Consider the following 18,778-nt stretch of genomic DNA (forward strand, 5'->3'; position numbering starts at 1 on the left):
TATTAGAGGAACCCAAGACATCCTTGCCTGGAAGGGTATTGGTGAATGGCAGGCACCCAGTTTTATGAGATAGCTGTCACAGAGTGTTATCAGACTGTTTGCTACTTCAGAAGAAAAGAATAAAATCATAGAAAAAATTGCATAGAAGTTGTATTTAAGTGTACATAGAACAATGCAAAGTAGTTGAACATGTTTAAATAATCTTTATTAAACTTGCCATTAAAATGAAATAGAAATCGGACTTCTTGTGAATACTAATTGATATATCTCTCCAATCTGCATCCAAACTGATTTGTTAATGTAACATAGTTCATGAGCTTGCTATTAAGCTGACCAGTTTAGTGTTGCAAAGCTGCTTAGGTCTTGTCAGTGACGCACTGAATTTGAGGGGTCTCAACCACCATATTAATTGCAGTTAAGGAAAAACAAGCAATTCTTCAGGGAAAAAAAATACAAAACCAGATACTGCAAACATGAGAAAAACAAGCAGGTATCACTCGGTGTCTTCAAAGTTCAAAAGTTTCCCCTATCACAATTACCAAGATCACATTAGTCAGGGTGACTTAAGAATCAAGTCATGGCCTGGCAAATTGTTGCCATTAAGGAAATCAGCATATACTAGACGTTGGTAATAGATCAAGATGTGTATAGCAAAACCAAGACCTTTTCTTTCAAATATTCATCCTCAAGGCAAAATCCCTGAGTACAATTCAGTTACAGGAGAATGTTTTCTGGATTATGGCACTCTACATGTAGTTTATAGCTCTTGCTCTACTACCAGAACTATAATCTAGCTGGTTAATCTTTGCAGCTTCCACCCTTGACCTCTGCTATTCTTACTGCCTCACAACTGCATATTGTGGCACTTGTAATAATCTGAGAAATACGATACTGCAATCGTTAGCACCAGGGTATAAAACAGGGGTGCTGGCTAATTCACAGCAGGAGTCTCCTTCCTGCTTCCCAAATGTTCAGTCTGACCACTAGCAATTTATAACATTTAAGAAACACTGAAAAGCTTGCTGGTTTTCCTGCATTGAAGAATTGGAAATACTTAATGGAGTGCTGAACTATTCATTAGCACAGTCTGGCAGGTTACAGTGAATGTAAAGATGACAGTGTACAAGTTTACTTCTTGTTTGTTAATTGTCCAGGCTCCTACAGTTTCAAATGGACAATTCTAACAGACCAAGGGAAAAAGCCCTTCAGGATAAAGTGATAGAGAATATTTACCTCCTCCTCAGTATTTGAAAGGTCTCCATATTCAGCTAAGGATTCTCCACATGGCATCCAGTTGTAGCGTTCAGTGAGGTCCTAACATACAAACAGATGTTCATTTCTTGTTTTATAGACCTCAAAGTTCACTGGTTTCAAGACAGGCTGCTTTAAAAGCCTCTGCAGCTGAAGGTCTTCAAGGCAAGCAGAAACAACAGCAACAGGACTTCTGGGTGCATAAGGAATCCTTGAAACCACACAATATAGACAGATAATTTGTTGCTATGTTTTCTTCCTTTTACAGTTTCCCTTGACAAATACTGCTGTTCTTTGTCAAAACTTAACGGTCTGTGTCCCGATCCCCCCTCAAGCATTCAACAGGTATATATACTTACAGAACATAAATTGGACAATCTTCTGAACAATGGCAATGTTTTCCATCTTAGTTTAGGTAAAAGAAATCGCAATGCCAAAGACAGACAGAAATAAGTGACACAGTATGACAGAATCTTCTCTGTCACATATTGCAGGAGGCCCACAAGCTGTTGTCTCTCTTTGCAAAGTCTTTGAATTATAAGGACATATCATGCATAAACTATATGTCATGGTTGGATACTGTAATTACAATTGACAATTACTGTTATCAGCCAGTATTGCTGGCATGCCTACCTGGGGGAGCAGGAAATTAGGAAAACTGCAATAAAAATAAAATGCATGGAAATTGTATCGAAAATTGATAGAACAATGCCAAAAAAGCTCACCATTCTTTAAATACTCTTTATTAAGAGCATGGAAAAAAAATCTTTAGAAACTAAAGATATCTTTTTACATTAATGTTCACATGAAAATTTCTTACATTAAATGTTTTTACATGGTCTCCAAACTGTTGCTTCCTTTCAGCCACACAAAGAGAGTCTTCTGTATCCATCTGAGCTTTTTTAACTCACTGCAGTGAGGGGACCTGGTACTCTGGGTACAGACGCCATCTGAAACAAAAGCTAACAGTTAACAGCAGTCCTGGTTGAAAGAATCAGCCCAGCAGCCCCACCGCAGCTTGCTGTGCCTGGAGGGAAGAGGGGGTCCAATCTGCAAAGGAGCTCTGTCCTTCAGCTGCTGACTTAGCATGTTGTCGCATGAGCCTGGAGAGCATGGCTAATGGTGCTCACAAAGTGAAAACAGGGGCCAAAGTCACTCTGCAGCATTGTCTTGGGACATGACTCAGTTTAGGGACAGTCCTACTATGCTCCTCTTAGCATAGGCTTGAGGGGAGTGTATAAAAAGAGACAAGTAGCCACCCCTAGGAAACGTCCATTGATACAATAGTTTTAAATCCTTCTCCCGTTGATCAGACAAAGAATCACTTGCATGAGATGCCTGTGCATCAAGTCCACATGTGCACATCAAGTTATTCCCTAATTTAGCCACTCAAAGTAGGCAGATTCATTCATATGTTTTCAGACCGGAAAAGACAATTTAGTCATAAGGACTCTCTGAGAACTGCACTAAGCAACTCCAGCTGAGCTAGTGAACATGTTTTAGGAAGTCACCCAACAGGTGGGAGCAGAACCTTGGCACAGGGCTGGTATCAAAAGGGGCCGGAGGTAGATAAATGGTAACCACAAGCCTGCCCAGAGCACTTCTCAGAAGAAGCAGGGCAATTGATGATACGGCAGGGACTTTCAGCATGAACCAATACCCAGGGGTATTCTTTATCATGTGCTTAAATCACAAGCTGAGTGGGGCAAGCCCTGTAATCCCCCAAAATTATGTGGGTACACTGCTCCTGCTCATCAATTAAGCAACAAACATAGCAAGTTATAATGGAGGTACTAGTATTTGCATATCAAGATACCCAGCAAGCCAAAGCCAGAAGTAAAAAAGTCGTATTTAACACTTGATGCTCTGCCACAGAAGTCAGCTGGAGCTCCAGAACATCCTGTGAGTCTTGGGAACATTTGTATAAACCCAGTGGTCACACTTCTCTGCTGGGGGGTTGCACAAAGGCTAGTGAAGCTGCCAGTGTGGCTTTCTCTCAGCCCAAAGCCTTTGGCAGGGTCTGAGACTGGCTGAACCTCACCACTGCCAGAGCTCTGAACAGGCTCTGCAGTCTTCCAATGGCAGCACCTTCTCCTGAACCACGCACAGCCAAACGTACCTCTTCCTTTTGGGTATTCCACCTCCTTCCTTCTCTAAAACTAATAGGGCCAGAAATAAGCCACATTTCTCCGTCCTCATTTTCCTAGTTTTCTTTCCATAGCCTACTTTTCTTTTCCATGCTGCAGACCTTCTGTCCCTTCATTTTACTCTCTTTCTCTCTTCTGCTTCCCTCCCTTTCCCCCTCCCCCTGCTTTCTCTCCCTCTGCACTTTGTGAACTGCTGCTGCAGTGCTGAAGTCCAAAGTTCAGTAACTTGCTAAGCACACAGATAAATATGAACCTTGGAGAATTTACATTGCTCCAATGTAAACAGATAGCCAAGGGTCCCTTTATCAGCACTGGCTCAGGACAGTCGTGGGGGGTCTGAAGTGGCTCAATTTTGTATTTTGTTTTTTTTGGGGGGGCGTAAAGGCGGGAGGCTGCGCTGTGCCCACTCTCCTGACAGTCGGGCGTGTTACCTCAGGAACATGGTGTAGGGAAGCTGGAAGCAGGATAACCTGAAATTCAAATCCAAGAGACACCAGCCTGAAGACCATGGTCTCGAAGCTGAGTCATCTTCAAGTGGAGCTGCTGGGAGCGCTGCTGGAGTCGGGGCTAACCAAGGAGACCCTGATCAAGGCGCTGAGCGAAGTGGAACCCTACGTGCTCCAGAGTGAAAGTCAGCGTGCGATCAATGCCCTCCAGACAGAGAAAGGGGAACCCTGTCCCGACATCCCCAACCTCCCCAATGGAATGGGGGAGTCCAGGTTATCGGAAGATGAAACCTCTGATGACGGGGAGGAATTTACCCCTCCAATAATGAAGGAGCTGGAAAACTTGAGCCCTGAGGAGGCTGCTCACCAGAAGGCTGTGGTGGAAAGACTATTACAGTAAGGACAGATTTGCTGCTCCTCTTTGCTGCTTTCTTGCACTCTCCCTCTAAATCTCTTTTCCTTTCCCATTCCACTCAGTGTCCCTGGTATTCACAGTTAATCTAGCTGCACAGGGACAGTCTTCATCCATGCCAGGGCTAGCAGCCTCCTAAAACACTCCCCAAATTCTTTATAAATGCTCAAACCTTCCTTTTCATCTCACTTAAAATGCACGAAGGGAGCCATGGAGCCTGATTACATATCATCAGGCTTCAGAATAGTCCGAGGCCTGTATAACTTGCATCCCTCTGACTGAATGTTAGGTTTTGGGATTTAAATTTTTAATAGGATTCACAATTTCAGTCATCAGGAAAGAAAAAAATAAAGAAAACAAATCTGGTCACTCTTAACTGGTGCTATATTTGCCTGAGGACATACAGTAAAGTGAAGCTGTAATGTTTCCCTGCTATATTTAAGGAGATTAATATTGTTAATTTCACTGGGTTTTGCTATAGATTATTGGTCAAAGACAAACCAAGAGAACTTGTTCTTGCCATTCTTGTGAGTGCGAAGTTCTCCTGACTTCCGTGGGGATTTTTCTTGTAGGAAGAGCACACACCAAATACATGCAGAGGTTAAAACCTGGGCAGAACACTCTGCTTCTACCATCCATTCCCTGTCGCAACTACAAAGTACCTATGCAGCAACAATTACAGGTTTTACTGCCACACAATTTTGCCTTTGCATAAAAGCATTTTTGAGATCAAAAGACAGGAAAAGTTCCCTGAACCAATAAGCCTCATGACAGACTCAAAGAAACATTCACCAGGATTCCCATTTGGGATTCTTGCTGGGATACAATTCCCGTGGGCAACCTAAGAGGTTTGTCCAAGAAAGGATCAGGTTCATCCAACCTATCTATCACACCAGAACCAGATTCTTGCCCATCTGTTTTGGAGGTATTTTGAAATGACAAGCTGACAGAAGACAAAAAGATGCAGCAACACCCTGCACTTAAAATCTTCACTAAAACTAAAATCCATCCCGAGAACTTCTCAGGCTTTCTGATCACTCCCCTTCACGTGCAAAGGAAATTAAGATAAAATGTAACAACAAGAAGCAAACATCAAATCCCACCACAAAAGGACAAAGCTAGAAAAACAGCATGAGAAGAGTTAGCATTCACTGTAAATACTTCGGAGAAGAAAGCTCCCTGGCAGATTGGGAGTTGATGACTCTGCAGTACCCAACGGAGGAAAATTCACTGGATCAGCTCTTACCTGGGTGGGGAAAGCATTCCCAATAATTCAGTCGTCTTTCTGGCCCAGTATGTCTCTCTCATCTGTCCCCCACTTCCAGCTCTGTCACATCTTTTAGCCTCCTCTGTTCCCTTTACCTCTTTCCCATTCTTTTTATGTATTTCCCTTCCCTCCTCACTTTTGTGTCTGCTGCTATTCCTCCCATTTTGTTGTCGTCTTGGCTAATTCTCTCTCTCCCTTCCACTTTTTCTTCCCCTCATCCTTGTCTCCTTCTCATCTTCCTGAGTCTGCGTACAGGTCTTGGGGTAGTTTGAGCCCAGTGGCACCGGGCGGGCCCTGGCTAGTTACTAATTATCCAATGGCTTTATTATTTCTCTTTTGTCTTATAAATTTATAGATGAAAAGACCCTGATAAGCTTTTTGATCATTAACTTCTGATGGTTTATCAGGTATCTCTCCACAAAGGAAGCCATGGAAGTTGAAGAAGAGCATCTGGCTTTGTCCCATTTTCTGTAATGAATGGGTGAAGCAGGACTGAGGTGCCATCCACTCTGATCTAAGAACAGACACACGGATGGATGGAATTCCTTCCTGTCACCCTCACTTCAGGATGAATTCTGGTTTCTGATCCTTCCTACCTTTCTAGGAGCTTGCTGCCAGTCTTCTCTGTGCTTACTACCAGCCTCAGCACAACAGTCTTACCTCTTTTGAGAACCTGTGATATTAATGTTTTCCGATGAACAGTCTCACATCTCTGTCTAGACAGTCAGTTGAGCAGCATTCCCATTTTACAAATGGGAACTGATGTACAGAGAGATTCTATGACCTACCTAAAACCCTAAGATAGCACAGAGAGGACTGGGCAAGAACCAGGATCTCCTAAGCCTCATACTGGGTCTTAATGGCAGTTTTGTTCTGAAACTTCAGAGTTTTCTTTCACCAGTCCCCAGTATCACAGGAGAGAGCAAATGACTTCTGTTCAGGACAGTATGAAGGGGGCCAGAAGCCTCAGTTTCTGGTTATGAGTATACTTACAGAGGAATATAATAGATCAAAATTAGTCAAGGTAAAATGAAAATAGTAGGAGGTCTGTATTGACATGTTTCAAATTTCTGATCAAAGATTAAAAAAAGCAACTGTATGGCTGAGACTCTATTCAAAGCATCTGAACCAGTATCAGTGTCTGATAATACGTAAGCAGTTGTTACCTACTAATAAACTTTTTCTGTTTTTAAGAACAAACCTTTCTATTAATAGATGCCGAAAGGTAATGTCCTTAAAATAGTATTATAAGTATTGTAAGACAGGGCAGAACAGTCTATAATAGAAATTACTCCCAGCAATAGATGAAAGGAAGGCAGGCAAGAATCTCCATGCTCAGGGATTCCCAGTAAAACGTCAGTGCTTGCAAAGCTATTTCAGCATTTGCATAAGGATTTCAAAGCCAGAAGCCAGAGGGAGGCACGTCAGCCTTTAGGCAGAAGCCTCTTTGGGCATTATTAACAATTCCTGGTCTAATGCTGTAGATCACGTTTTAACAGAGAGATTGACCTGTGGGCAGCTATAAGTGATACACAAAAGTCTTTGTGGTAACTGCAGCCATTGCTTACAAAGTAGAATCAGGAAAGTGTCCGTTGCTAGGCTTTCCAGGAGCTGGGAAGGAAAAAAATGACAGCACCAAGAGACCAAGTATGTCCTCACAGGACCACTAAAATTGAAACCACAGTTTGGAAAGCATTAGTCAAAGCTAAGTAAAACAGAATGTAGAGCAGATACACCCCCACGACTGGGTACACCTGTGGGTATTGATTAGATTTTGTCCCTACAGAAAAAAATGCTAAAGGCAGTTCAGACAAAGGTTTCTCTAGTGAGGAATTAACATAATTTCATTTGGTCCCTTAATCTGTCTCACTGATCTTCCATAGATTTGCAGTTTGAATAAAAACATTCTTTCCATATCACTCCAGACAGAAAACAAATTGCATCTATGATAAAGAATAAATAACTCAGTAGGGAGATGGAGCTGTGTGGAGCAACTCCCAGATACCCCCCAGAGTAGAAAGCAAGAGAGAGGCTACCCTAGGGGAAGGGACAGATCATACTATGGCAGGTACAGCAAATGGAGAGAGGTATAGCAACAATTCACCTGTAGGGCAAGGGGTGAAATTCCATTAGGAAAGAGAGAAATTGAGATAAGCAACAGATTTCCCCTGGAGGCAGGGATAAAAGAGTGTTTTCCATGAGGAAAAAAGAAAACAAAGATATAATGATAAAGGTTCAGTCTTTTCCGCGTGTAAGCGGTGTCTTAGAAAGGCTCTAGCTGGGGAATCTAGACATGAAGCTGCCACACCCCTTTCATTTCCACATATAAACCAAGATGAGGCAAACCAGGCCAAGTTCAATAGAAAGGAACCCTGCCGGGATGGTCTTACCTTCCCTGCTCTCTGCCTAGCCCGGCTCCAGGCTGTGCACTGACATCAGTCAGGGTTGTAAAGCAGGCTCCAGAGGAAAGGGCCAGAGGACGGTCCTGAGTACTTCACAGCTCTGAACCTCTGTTTAAGCAAGGTCTGGTCCAAAGCAGCAATTCAGAACCCACCTCAAGGAAATGAAGGCTTCTCTTGCCTGAGAATCTGAGAACAGGAAAGAAGGGAAGAAGAGACAGAGAGAATGAGGAAGACTAGGGGAAAGAAAGGAACAAAGGAAAAAGAAAGAGAAAACTCAGGAAGAGTGAAGGAGGGAGAAGGTCCCCTGAATGTTACATCTCCAGCTCTCTGGAATGGGTTTTCTTTAATGCTAACAACTTGATATTTACTTTCCATTTAAATTTGAGATGTTGCTATAAATTATCAACCAGCCTCTTGTTCCCTTTGAGTTTATAACTAACTACCTGGGTTACTTATTGTTCAGGTAACAAAAGGGAGGTGAAAACGCCCTTAAAAAGTGGCCTCAGAACTAAGAAAATGGGACGCTGGCATGGAGAGAGGACCCAGGCCCCTGTAGCTGAGATGAGCCAGGGAGAGGGGCTACGCTCAGATGGCAATAACCAACTGACAGCAGAAGAGCAAGACTTAAGAAGAAGGAAAAACTAACTGTGTGAGAAGAATTTGGAGACAGAGCTTAGACCTTGGAGAACAAGAGAGGAATGGGGAGACAGCTTGCATCTGGGGAGAAAGGGAAGCTAAAAAGCAGAAAACAGTCTTGGAGATAGAGCAGGGGAGCTAGAGCAAGGCAGACCCATTTCTGCAGTTCTGGCTCACTGAAGCAATTGAGATTTTAGTGCAACTACAACCAGGAGAACTAGGTTTAGGGTGAAATCCTACCCTCTGACAGTCAATGACAGTCTTACTGCCAGTGAAAGAGCGAAGGTTTCAACTTACGACGTCTTAGACAATGGTGAAGGCTCTGCAGGTGGAACTACGTATTTGGGCAATGGTTCATGCGAGGGTTCAGCTCAAGTTCAGTTCACTTGTTCTGTGATGTAGCCTTGGGCTGAAGGGAATTGCTGCATTGATATTACATCCTGTGCTGTGACAAGGTACAGAGTAGCTAGGATTTCATAGAACTGTCCTATGAAGTCATATTGTACTAAGATTCCCCTGTACTCTTTTGCCTCACAAAGCTCTCTGCTTTGTCTCAAAAGACAACAGAAAAAACACAGGGCTTTAACCACTGTGAGAAGAGACTCACAGATACTTCCTACTTTATTCCTACCACGAAAAAACGAGAATCTCAACAGGGGAGACAAAAGTAACTCATGATTGGGGTGCAGGAAGGAAATAGACATGTAACAGAGGTTTCCATCAGCAATAACATAGTCCTTCCTCTTCCCATCTCAGCCAGAACTCAAATCTAAGAAACCAGAGGTTCCAAGTCTGAGCCTTTTCTTCTTTGTATAGGGACTTGTGTAATGAATTCAGGGTACAGGTGCTGGCTAGACTATTACAAATACAAAGGGAGGAGATTGGTCCTTGGTTTGGACAGCAGGAGAAGAAAAAAAGAAAAAACCCACACTGAGGAAAGAAAAGCTTTCGTAAGTTCAGCCCAGTTTGAGGCTTTTGAAAGACAAAGATGGTTAAGGGAAGAAGCTAGAAAATAGAAACCTCTACAGCAAGTGTCCCATCGTAAAAGAGAAACAAATGTTCCTATTTTAAGAAAGCAAGTTCTTCAGAAAGCTGTAACTGACACTGCTTCAGTCACACTTTAACTGCAGTGGAGCTTGCTCCTTGGACTATACAGCCACTGGGAGAGAGGCTGCAGGGGAACAGAGATAAGGGTGTTTGTACTGAGAGAACAGGTGTGGACTTTGTCCTCCTTATCACTTTGCAGCCTCTGGCAACCTCCTGAGTCAACAAAAGCAGTGAACAGTACAGTTATTGCCTGTTGCTCAGACCTGTGTGTTCTTGTGACAGTTTCTGCTCAATCCTAGTTCACCCCCCATTGCTCCTTTGATGCTGGTGTGGGATGTGACACCAGTATTTCTGCAGCATGCAAACCATTTCCACCAGACATTTCACATAGAACCAGAGACTCGTATGCATTATGAAATTCCAAATCAGATTAGCTTCTCAAGTTTTGTGAGTAGATCTCAAATAGGTCTATTCCCTCAGCTGTTACCTTAAAGGAGGGTGGCAATAGGAGGAATTAGTGGTTCGCCTGTTGTTCTTCATTGCATTTAGAAGCTTTGAGTGGATCTAAATGTGAATCTGTGTGTTTGAGTAACACATAGAAGATGTGCAAGAACATAATCCTGGATCTGGATGGCATGGTGTATACACATGCATACATAGTTGTCACGTCACAGTATAATGAAAGCCTGCCTTCATTTCATGAATCATTGCAACGCAACCCAACCTGGAGCAGAATTAGGGCATGAGCTAGGTTCAGCTTAATATCACAACAAACCTGTCTTGGAAAATTTAAGTACACCTACCCAGAGCACCTATGCCTTAAAGAAAGGGGGATAGAGAAAAAAAGTTACATAGGGAAAGGGAAGAGAGTGGCCAACTCTGAAAGAGAGATCTGTAGTCATAAAACATCCAGCCGAATACTGAAATGCAGCATCACTTCTCTCCTCGTACCATTTCTCACTAGCGGCAAAAATGCTTTATATTCACATTACTCTTCAGCAGAAAGGTCCATTCCTTGCTTGCATCACTGGTCAGCACTTTATCATTTACAGATGACAACTGCCTAGACAGAAGAGGCCAAACCCTTGTATATAGATGAGCACAGACAGCAAAGACTATGGCCATGTATTGCAGAATTCCCTTGATAACCAAAGAGTCCCCCTCTAACAGGAAATCAAAGTGCCTACAGAGAACAACTTAAAGGAAGCTAAGGCTACATCTTTTGCACTTCATTTCTAATACCATGCAGTTTTTACCCTGAATGCAGAGTCAAAACTGAATACGGTACCAAACTGAGGAACAGCTTTCCCTTATGCAGCCAGTTAACACTCTGGCCTCACCAAACACAATGGTGATGACTGACACGCAAGGTGCACCTCAGGAGATACTAGTGCACTTCCTTGGAATCCAGGTCTGCCGAGGGCAGGTGTTGGATCTCTCTCTCCTGAGAAGTGTTTTCTGTTCCTTCCAGAGAGGATCCCTGGCGAGTAGCAAAGATGGTGAAGTCCTACCTCCAGCAGCACAACATCCCTCAGCGTGAGGTGGTGGACACTACTGGTCTGAACCAATCTCACCTCTCACAACACCTCAACAAGGGCACTCCCATGAAGACTCAAAAGAGGGAAGCCCTCTACAGTTGGTATGTCCGCAAGCAGCGAGAGGTGGCCCAGCGTAAGTATGGCAACAACTGTTATCATATCTCAATTTCATAAAGGCCTCTGCTCTCCTTTGCTAATCCTTACTCCCTATTTTTATCAAGCAAAAATAGAAGGAAAGACAATTTTAGCAGGAAGCTTAGAGAAGTCTAGGTCAGTATTCTGTGGTGAGGTGAACCAAACAATACAGGGAAAAACACTCTCTCATGAAACAGCCTGCAGTCACCCACCCCACCCTCTGTTTGGCTAAAGAGAAGCAAACTAATACTCTCCATTTGCAATTAGAGTTCTACACCCATGCTCAGACTAAAGCAGTGTAGTGGACAGATGACAGAGACAGAATTTCTGCCCAAGAACTATGCTTTTGCAATTTCAGCTAAAGCAACAGTTCCTCTAGCTGCAAAAAGCAGCAGGCTGCTGTACTCACTGCAAAAAACCACCATGCGCTATCACCTCTTGCCCTCTAAGTCCCTTCGTTACAGGCACCCACTGGGAACCCATCCCTGCAGCACGCACTTCTACATTGATAAGCCTGTCTGGAATCTGTCTTTAGTTTTGTATTGGTAGGTTGCAAGTAAAATGAGACATTTGGCCTTTGGATGGTTTTGGAAAGCAGGACTCCAGTCATGCTTACTCTAAACTCAGCTGCATTTCCTTTCACTACTCCAAGGTGGGAGCAGAGATGCAATGCATGCAAGAGAAAGGACAGGTAAATATGGTCCTGCTAGGAACATCTTAACAGTTTTAGCAGATTATGGAACTTTATTTCTACCCCATTTAGATGCAACCATCCGTCTTGTACGAGATATTCTCCAAGCATAAGCTGCATTGGGCCTACTAGGCACCCAAATAGACAGTACTATTGGAAATGCTTACAGAAAGCAAACTCCCTCGCCCCTTTGTGCCTGCAGAATTCACGCACGCTGGCCAGGGTATCCTGACAGAGGAGCCCATGGGAGATGACTTGCCCACCAAGAAGGGAAGAAGAAACCGCTTTAAGTGGGGCCCTGCCTCACAACAGATCCTGTTCCAAGCCTATGAGAGACAGAAAAACCCCAGCAAAGAAGAGAGAGAGGCGCTGGTGGAAGAGTGCAACAGGTAAAAGATGGGTGTCTGGCTTTGAGGAAGAGGGGCATAGCAGGGCCTCTCTGTGTTCTTGGTGTTTGCTAGTGCCTGTGAGAGGCAGGCTAATGGTATGGCAGTGGATGTCACCAGTGACACCAGCCACATTGGAATGAAATGCCACAACTGAGCATTCACTGTCCACAAAGGATCAGTGATGCCTCATGTCTTGCTATACCTGGCAGGATCCTTCCACACAGTGCATCAGGCCACAGCCACTTTGGGGCTGCGCACTTACTCTGTCTCTCTGACTAAGCCCAGCTCAGCAAGTCTCTTCTTGTGCTTTCCCCCAACAGAGCAGAGTGCATTCAGAGAGGTGTTTCCCCATCTCAGGCCCAGGGACTGGGCTCGAACCTGGTGACAGAGGTCAGAGTTTACAACTGGTTTGCCAATCGCAGGAAGGAGGAGGCTTTCCGGCACAAGCTGGCCATGGACACCTTCAGCGGACCACAGCCCACCTCTGCTCCTCCTCTAACTCCTCACAACTCTTCCTCCCTCCAGCCACCATCTGCTCTCTCACCCAGCAAAGTTCACGGTAAGAAACAACTAGAGGGAGATCTGAAAGAGATACCAGTGAACCTACTCAAAGTCAGTCACCAAAACTATCTCCTAAGTCCAGCCCTTTAGGAGGTGAATCTACAGATAGAAAAAGCAGACTTGCTACAAGGGAAGAGCACCAGTGACAAAGAGACCATGTCTCCAAGGGAGGAGAGTGGCTAGAATAGCAAGGGTGACAAAGTTTAGTAACAAAATTTCAGCCAAATCTCCTCACTTACTCTTTTGACATCCTGCACTCCCTCATGGCTGGCAGGCAGTAATCCCCTTTCAAGGAGTGTTACACTGGCTACCGTCACAAGTCAGTTCCATATCCTTTCACTCACGCGTGTGCCTCCTACTCTTTCCAACATATATCAGCACCATCAGACTCTGTGACTGAGTTTTCAAGCATCAGGAAACGTCATTCTCCCTCCAAAAAGAGCAGAGCTTTTTCAGCATCATAGGCCAGAGCTGGTAATTGCTCTCACTCTGGGAAGATAGGATCTCTCTGTACACCCACATCCAGAGGGGTGGTTTCTAGTGAACCCTGCTTGCTCCCTGTAGCACGCACAACCATACTTTAAAGTCAGCATTTGAGGAAGCAGTTGAGCCAAGTTACAGAGGAAAGCCAGGGCAAGGTGGCGAAAGTGCCTGTTCTCCTGGTTCCCCTACTACCCAACTTGTCTCTGCCTCAAACATCTAAAGGTAAGCACCTGCAAAGGAAACTGAATTTAGCACTTGCCAAAGTTTCTCAGTTTCTCATTTTTGACAACTGGTTTCCCTCCTGTTGTGATGCAGGAGTGAGGTACAACCAGCAGCCAGCCAGTGAGGCAGAGTCCTCCAGCAGCAACCACCACGGGAACAGCTCCATGGTGACCACCCAAACCATCCTGCATCAGGTTTCTCCCCCTGGACTAGAGCCCAGCCAGAACCTACTAAGCACAGACACTAAGCTGGTAAGTGATGTATACTTAAGTTCTGGTGACTGGAGGATGACAGGTCCTCTGCCTGTGGTCACATTATGGACTATTCAGAAGTAGTTTTTTCTAGAATACTCTTAAAACGACTGTTTTATACATATACTACATAGCCACAATGCACTGACCATGTAACACGAGCAGTCCTGAAATACATGTGCCCTCTAGGCTGCTGGTGAGGGCAGCTATTAGAGCATGAAAGCAGGAAGTATAGCCATTTCCTTACGATCAATCAAAAGTCTATTCTGAAAAAACAGAGCTCAAGGTATGATATAATTTTCTTCTTCCTAGGAAGCCCTGTTCTCTCCTCCTTTCCCCAGTGAGATTCTTGTCATGTCATCTCCAGCTCTCATTTGAACTCTACACATCTCAAGATAGTTGATCAGACACCAATGGGGTTGACAGAACAGAGACCCATACTTACATCTATCTTACCTGTAAAAATTAAGCCCAACAGCCTGTATGCAGCACGTACCATTGAGACATTTACTGGGTATCTAGATTGTAGCACTCTGCCTTCTCAAAGCAAATTTCCTTTTGAGATTTGACTACACCTTTTCCTACACAATTAGCAATGAAGCACTAGAACTACATGACTGATCATTTTCAGTTTGCACATGTTCCCTTGCTTCCAGGGAAACAGTTGGCAGAAGTTTGCATTACTGCATACTGGCCTGAGGCAAATTTAAGTTCACTATAAATGAGTATGATTTAAACCTCATCAGTCACTCACTTTGCTGGCTTTCTGGTCTCTTCCTGAAGAAAAAAGTCTTTCACGAGATGCTGAAAATCTTCTACAACTGTCTTCTAAAATTGGTATCAAGGTGATTTGTCCCACTGTTTAACCTGTTGGTGCTTACTGTTCCTAAATATTCCTTATAGCTTTTTGCCTGAGGGGAGAAAAAAGTATAATTAAGCATTGAATTTTCTCTATCAGCCAAATTATTAGAGTGCTATTTTGATGTTCCCCAGGACTTCAAGTACAGGTCTCCAAAGGGCCTTTCAAACTCAAAACCGCATTAGAGCATAGATGCAGGTTACATGGTTCATTTTAGAGGCTGAGAAAACAGTCAAGTTATTAAATTTCTCAATGACTCAAGGACAGACAAGGAAAGACACCCAAGCACAGAACAGTCCAGTTCTCTAACAGGTACGTTTCCTCTCTAACAGCAGGGAACTGCCAGGTAATGCAGCCTGAAGAACATACTGTATGAGAAAAAGGTCTAAGGAAACTTTTCAGCGACTCCTTTAAAATCTCAGTCCAAAAACTCACTGGCCACTAAAAAACACTTCCTGGGAGAAAGGGAAATTACAGGCATTTCTCAGAGGAAAAGGTGAACAAGAAAAGAGGAACTCCTGGATTCTGTGCTGAACTCTGCAGCTAAAATCACTATGTAAAATTACCTGAGCCTCTTAATTTCTCTGAGCATCGTCTTCTACCCTCAGCTGTAAAACAGAAGATAAACTTTCCCTATAGAGAATGCAGTGGGACTAATCTCATTCTTGTAAAGCCTTTATGATTTCTTAAATGTGAAAGAACTAGAATAGCATGGATTTACACTTAGTATTTCAACAGCTGACCTTTGCTAGTTAATTGTTGAGCACGGGGAAACTACAGACAAGCAAACGTGAAGTCTTTCTAGTTAGCATGTGGTCAGAGCAGGCAGGAAGAGGGAGAAAGACGTTTATCACAGCTTTGGGACTCGCCATGCTCAACCTTCTGCAGATGGCACTTTCATAGTTCTCCTTTCACACAGGTCTCAGCTCCTGGAGGAACTCTCCCTCCTGTCAGCACCCTGACTGCCTTGCACAGCCTAGAGCAAAATCCACATGCACTGAGCCAGCAAACTCAGAACCTTATCATGGCATCACTGCCAGGTGTAATGGCAATTGGAGCTGGCGAGACCTCATCCCTCACACCAGCATTCACCAACACAGGTGCCTCCACCCTGGTGATAGGTGAGTAGTGTTCTGTAATGTCTCTTACAAGTACCAATGGAAGTAAGGGACAGATGTTCCTTATTCATGTTAGAATTAAGTTACACACAAACCCACATCTTAAGAGCAAGGGACTTTTGCAATCTAGTCCTATGCAAATGTTTTGTTTTGCTGCTCTGCATCTTCCCAAATATAAATGTAATACTTCCTTAAAACTATGAAAATTGAAGCATATTTGTAGTGCTTGAAAGACAAAACATCCTGTTCTACTTCCTGCAAAGAGCAGCATATGTCTTTGGAACGCACAGCAGTAATTACTATTTTTTTATATTTTTCACTTTGACAGCTTTTCTGGACTTGTATGAGATTGCATTCCAAGACTAGTCTACTGCCAAAGTGCATCTCATTAGATAAAGGCAAATAAAATGTATACTCTCCTCTTACACTTTCTTCCCAGGAAGAGAGAGGCCTTATTTTGTTCCATGGTGACAGCTGTGAACTAATTTCCATTTCCTCATTTATACCCAAGATTATTACATGGATTCTAATTTTGTGCAAAGAAACAAACAAACAAACAAAAAATTCCACTGCGTGGAAATCTCTCAGTGCTGGAGACTTGCTGATTTACAGGCACAGGGTCTGGACAGTCGTGGGAAATGGGTAGTAATGTGTGGAACCTTCGACCTCTTCCTCACTGGTCCAAATTCCATAATTTGGCAGCCCAAGCAAAATGAGCTTAAACTCTGTTCCATGTGGCTGGACAGCTACAGCATAGTTGTCTCTGTTGCCAACAGCTTCATAGAAAAAATAATAGAATAAACTGGACATGAGATGATGCTCTGAGTTTACTTCTGAGCAAGGCCTCCTCGGTGGAACTCTATCAGGTTATCACTAAACTGGAAAGTGACCTATACTGGTACACAAGGATGCACACAGGAACGCTGGACATCAGAGGTGGTTTTATGGTACCTGTCTGCGTTGTACATTTTGCACACTCCCACTTCATTTTCACAGGCATGAAATCTATTAATAATCATAGATAACAAACAGAACACCTGAAAAGCAGGATCCGAAATCACCCTGCGACAACAGGCCTGCCATGATGACCGTTTCAGACACCCCTATTGCAGAGCGGCCACACTCCTCCCATAGTGTGTGACACTACTGTCAGTCCTTGTTTTTCAGGCCTGGCCTCAACCCAGCCCCAAAGCGTACCTGTAATAAACAGCATGGGGAGCAGCCTCACCACCCTGCAGCCTGTCCAGTTCTCCCAGCAACTGCACCCATCCTACCAGCAGCCCCTCATGCAGCAGGTCCAGAGCCACATCAACCAGAGCCCCTTCATGGCTACCATGGCCCAGATACAGAACCCTCATGGTAAGAACATGAACTCATTTGCTCAAGCAAACCAAATAATAAAGGCTCTGTTCTAGAGCATTTGCTGGGTCCTTGGACTTGCAGCACTCTATTTTCCTCTTCTGTTATTGTTGCTGTAATTATGAAATTATTTTTCTCTTGCATTCATCTCCCTGTCCCTCCACTCCCACTGTTCCAGAGACAGACAGCAGGTCCACGTGCATGAGGAGAACCACTCAGCCAAACTAGTCTCATGCAAAACTCCAGCATCCACATGATCTTGTTTTCTTTCATGCACAGCTCTCTACGGCCCCAAGTCTGAAGTGGCCCAATACACACATACAGGCCTCTTACCACAAACCATGGTGATAACAGATACAGCCAATCTCAGCGCCCTGACTAACCTGACACCAACTAAACAGGTAACAGCCTTTAGCACATGCCTTTGTTCCCCCACCTTAGAACTGCACCAGTCTGCAGGTAGCTCCTTGCTTGTCAAATAGTTTTTGGGTGTGTGGTCTACACCATCCCAGCAGGATGATCTTTCTTATCTCCTTGCCTTGCTGCTATCAGCTGCAATACTGGAGGCATTAGAGCAAGCTCTTCACTGCATCATCAGGGAGGATTTAATCTCCTTGAAGACAGCACCTGCTCACTCTTCCCTCGTGCCTCTGAGAAAGGATGTGGAAACCAGGCACTGTTAACTTTCTTTTCTCTAGGCATTCACATCTGACTCAGAGACTCACACAGAGTCTGGGATGCATACACCAGTGTCACAGGCGCCAACGATACATTTACAGAACCAAGACACAACCATCCAGCACCTTCAGCCAGGCCCTCGCCTCACCTCGAGCCCTGCTGGTAAGAGCTGCAGCCACTATTGTCTTAAACCACATATTGCCATTTCTCTTGCCAACACTGTAAAACCCAGACAGAAAATAGTAACTGGGGCTCACCATTCTCTAAGAGGGCTCCACCAGTGTCTTGGGGGGTTTGAAAAGCTGTTACGAGGAAAAGATTCAGAGCACAGTCTGTGCAGGCTGTGTAAGGCCAGACTGTGGAAATGGGACTCTTCTTCAGAATCTAGAGAGGAAAATAACCTTAAAGATATTGACAAAACTCAAGTGTCCATGCATAGCAAATCCTGCAGGCAGTTTTCAGGGCTGAAAAGCCCAAGACTCCCTCAGGAAGAGACTCCAGTTGGATCTTCCCAGTTTTAAGAGAAGAACTAGGACATTAACAATCAACTAGAATCCTCAAATCTGAACTCCCTGACACTGTCAATGCTTTCAGGCTAGCTTTGTACTTGAGCTAGGTATATAATGGCACACGAAATAGGAAAAGGAGTTATGCCCCTATGCCAGGAAGTTTAAGTCATGCTGGAAAACTGAATGTGTGCAAACATAAGAGGACTGCAGTGACAATTTGTACTTAACTTCTGCCTGTGCCTTTGACAGTATCCTCCAGCAGCCTGGTGCTGTACCAAAGCTCTGACTCCGCCAATAGCCACAGTCAGCTGCTGCCATCCACTCACAATGTCATCGAGACCTTCATCTCCACACAGATGGCATCCTCCACTCAGTAA

General features: G+C 44.1%; 1 protein-coding gene across 2 annotated transcripts; it reads left to right on the plus strand.

The window, feature by feature from the left end:
* The first annotated feature begins 3,905 nt into the window (after positions 1-3,905).
* On the plus strand, positions 3,906-18,778 carry HNF1A (HNF1 homeobox A). Of its 2 annotated transcripts, XM_009818555.2 has the most exons (10): positions 3,906-4,240; positions 11,080-11,279; positions 12,175-12,361; positions 12,682-12,920; positions 13,721-13,878; positions 15,657-15,858; positions 17,023-17,214; positions 17,494-17,615; positions 17,913-18,054; positions 18,651-18,778. In XM_009818555.2, exons 1-10 carry the CDS (start codon positions 3,906-3,908, stop codon positions 18,776-18,778), a joined length of 1,905 nt encoding a protein of 634 aa, XP_009816857.1. The 2 variants fall into 2 exon arrangements, with proteins under 2 accessions (XP_009816857.1, XP_059683604.1); XM_059827621.1 differs by lacking the exon at positions 17,023-17,214.

The sequence above is a fragment of the Gavia stellata genome, chromosome 21 (genome assembly GCF_030936135.1).
Source record: "Gavia stellata isolate bGavSte3 chromosome 21, bGavSte3.hap2, whole genome shotgun sequence".
NCBI lineage: Eukaryota > Metazoa > Chordata > Aves > Gaviiformes > Gaviidae > Gavia > Gavia stellata.

Bases quoted from the DNA above. Each gene is read 5' to 3' on its own strand.
- HNF1A (XM_009818555.2), top strand. From the start codon at position 3,906: ATGGTCTCGAAGCTGAGTCATCTTCAAGTGGAGCTGCTGGGAGCGCTG. The intron at 11,280-12,174 runs GTAAGTATGGCA...TTGTGCCTGCAG, and splicing joins GCAGCGAGAGGTGGCCCAGC to AATTCACGCACGCTGGCCAG. The intron at 17,616-17,912 runs GTAACAGCCTTT...TCTTTTCTCTAG, and splicing joins ACCTGACACCAACTAAACAG to GCATTCACATCTGACTCAGA.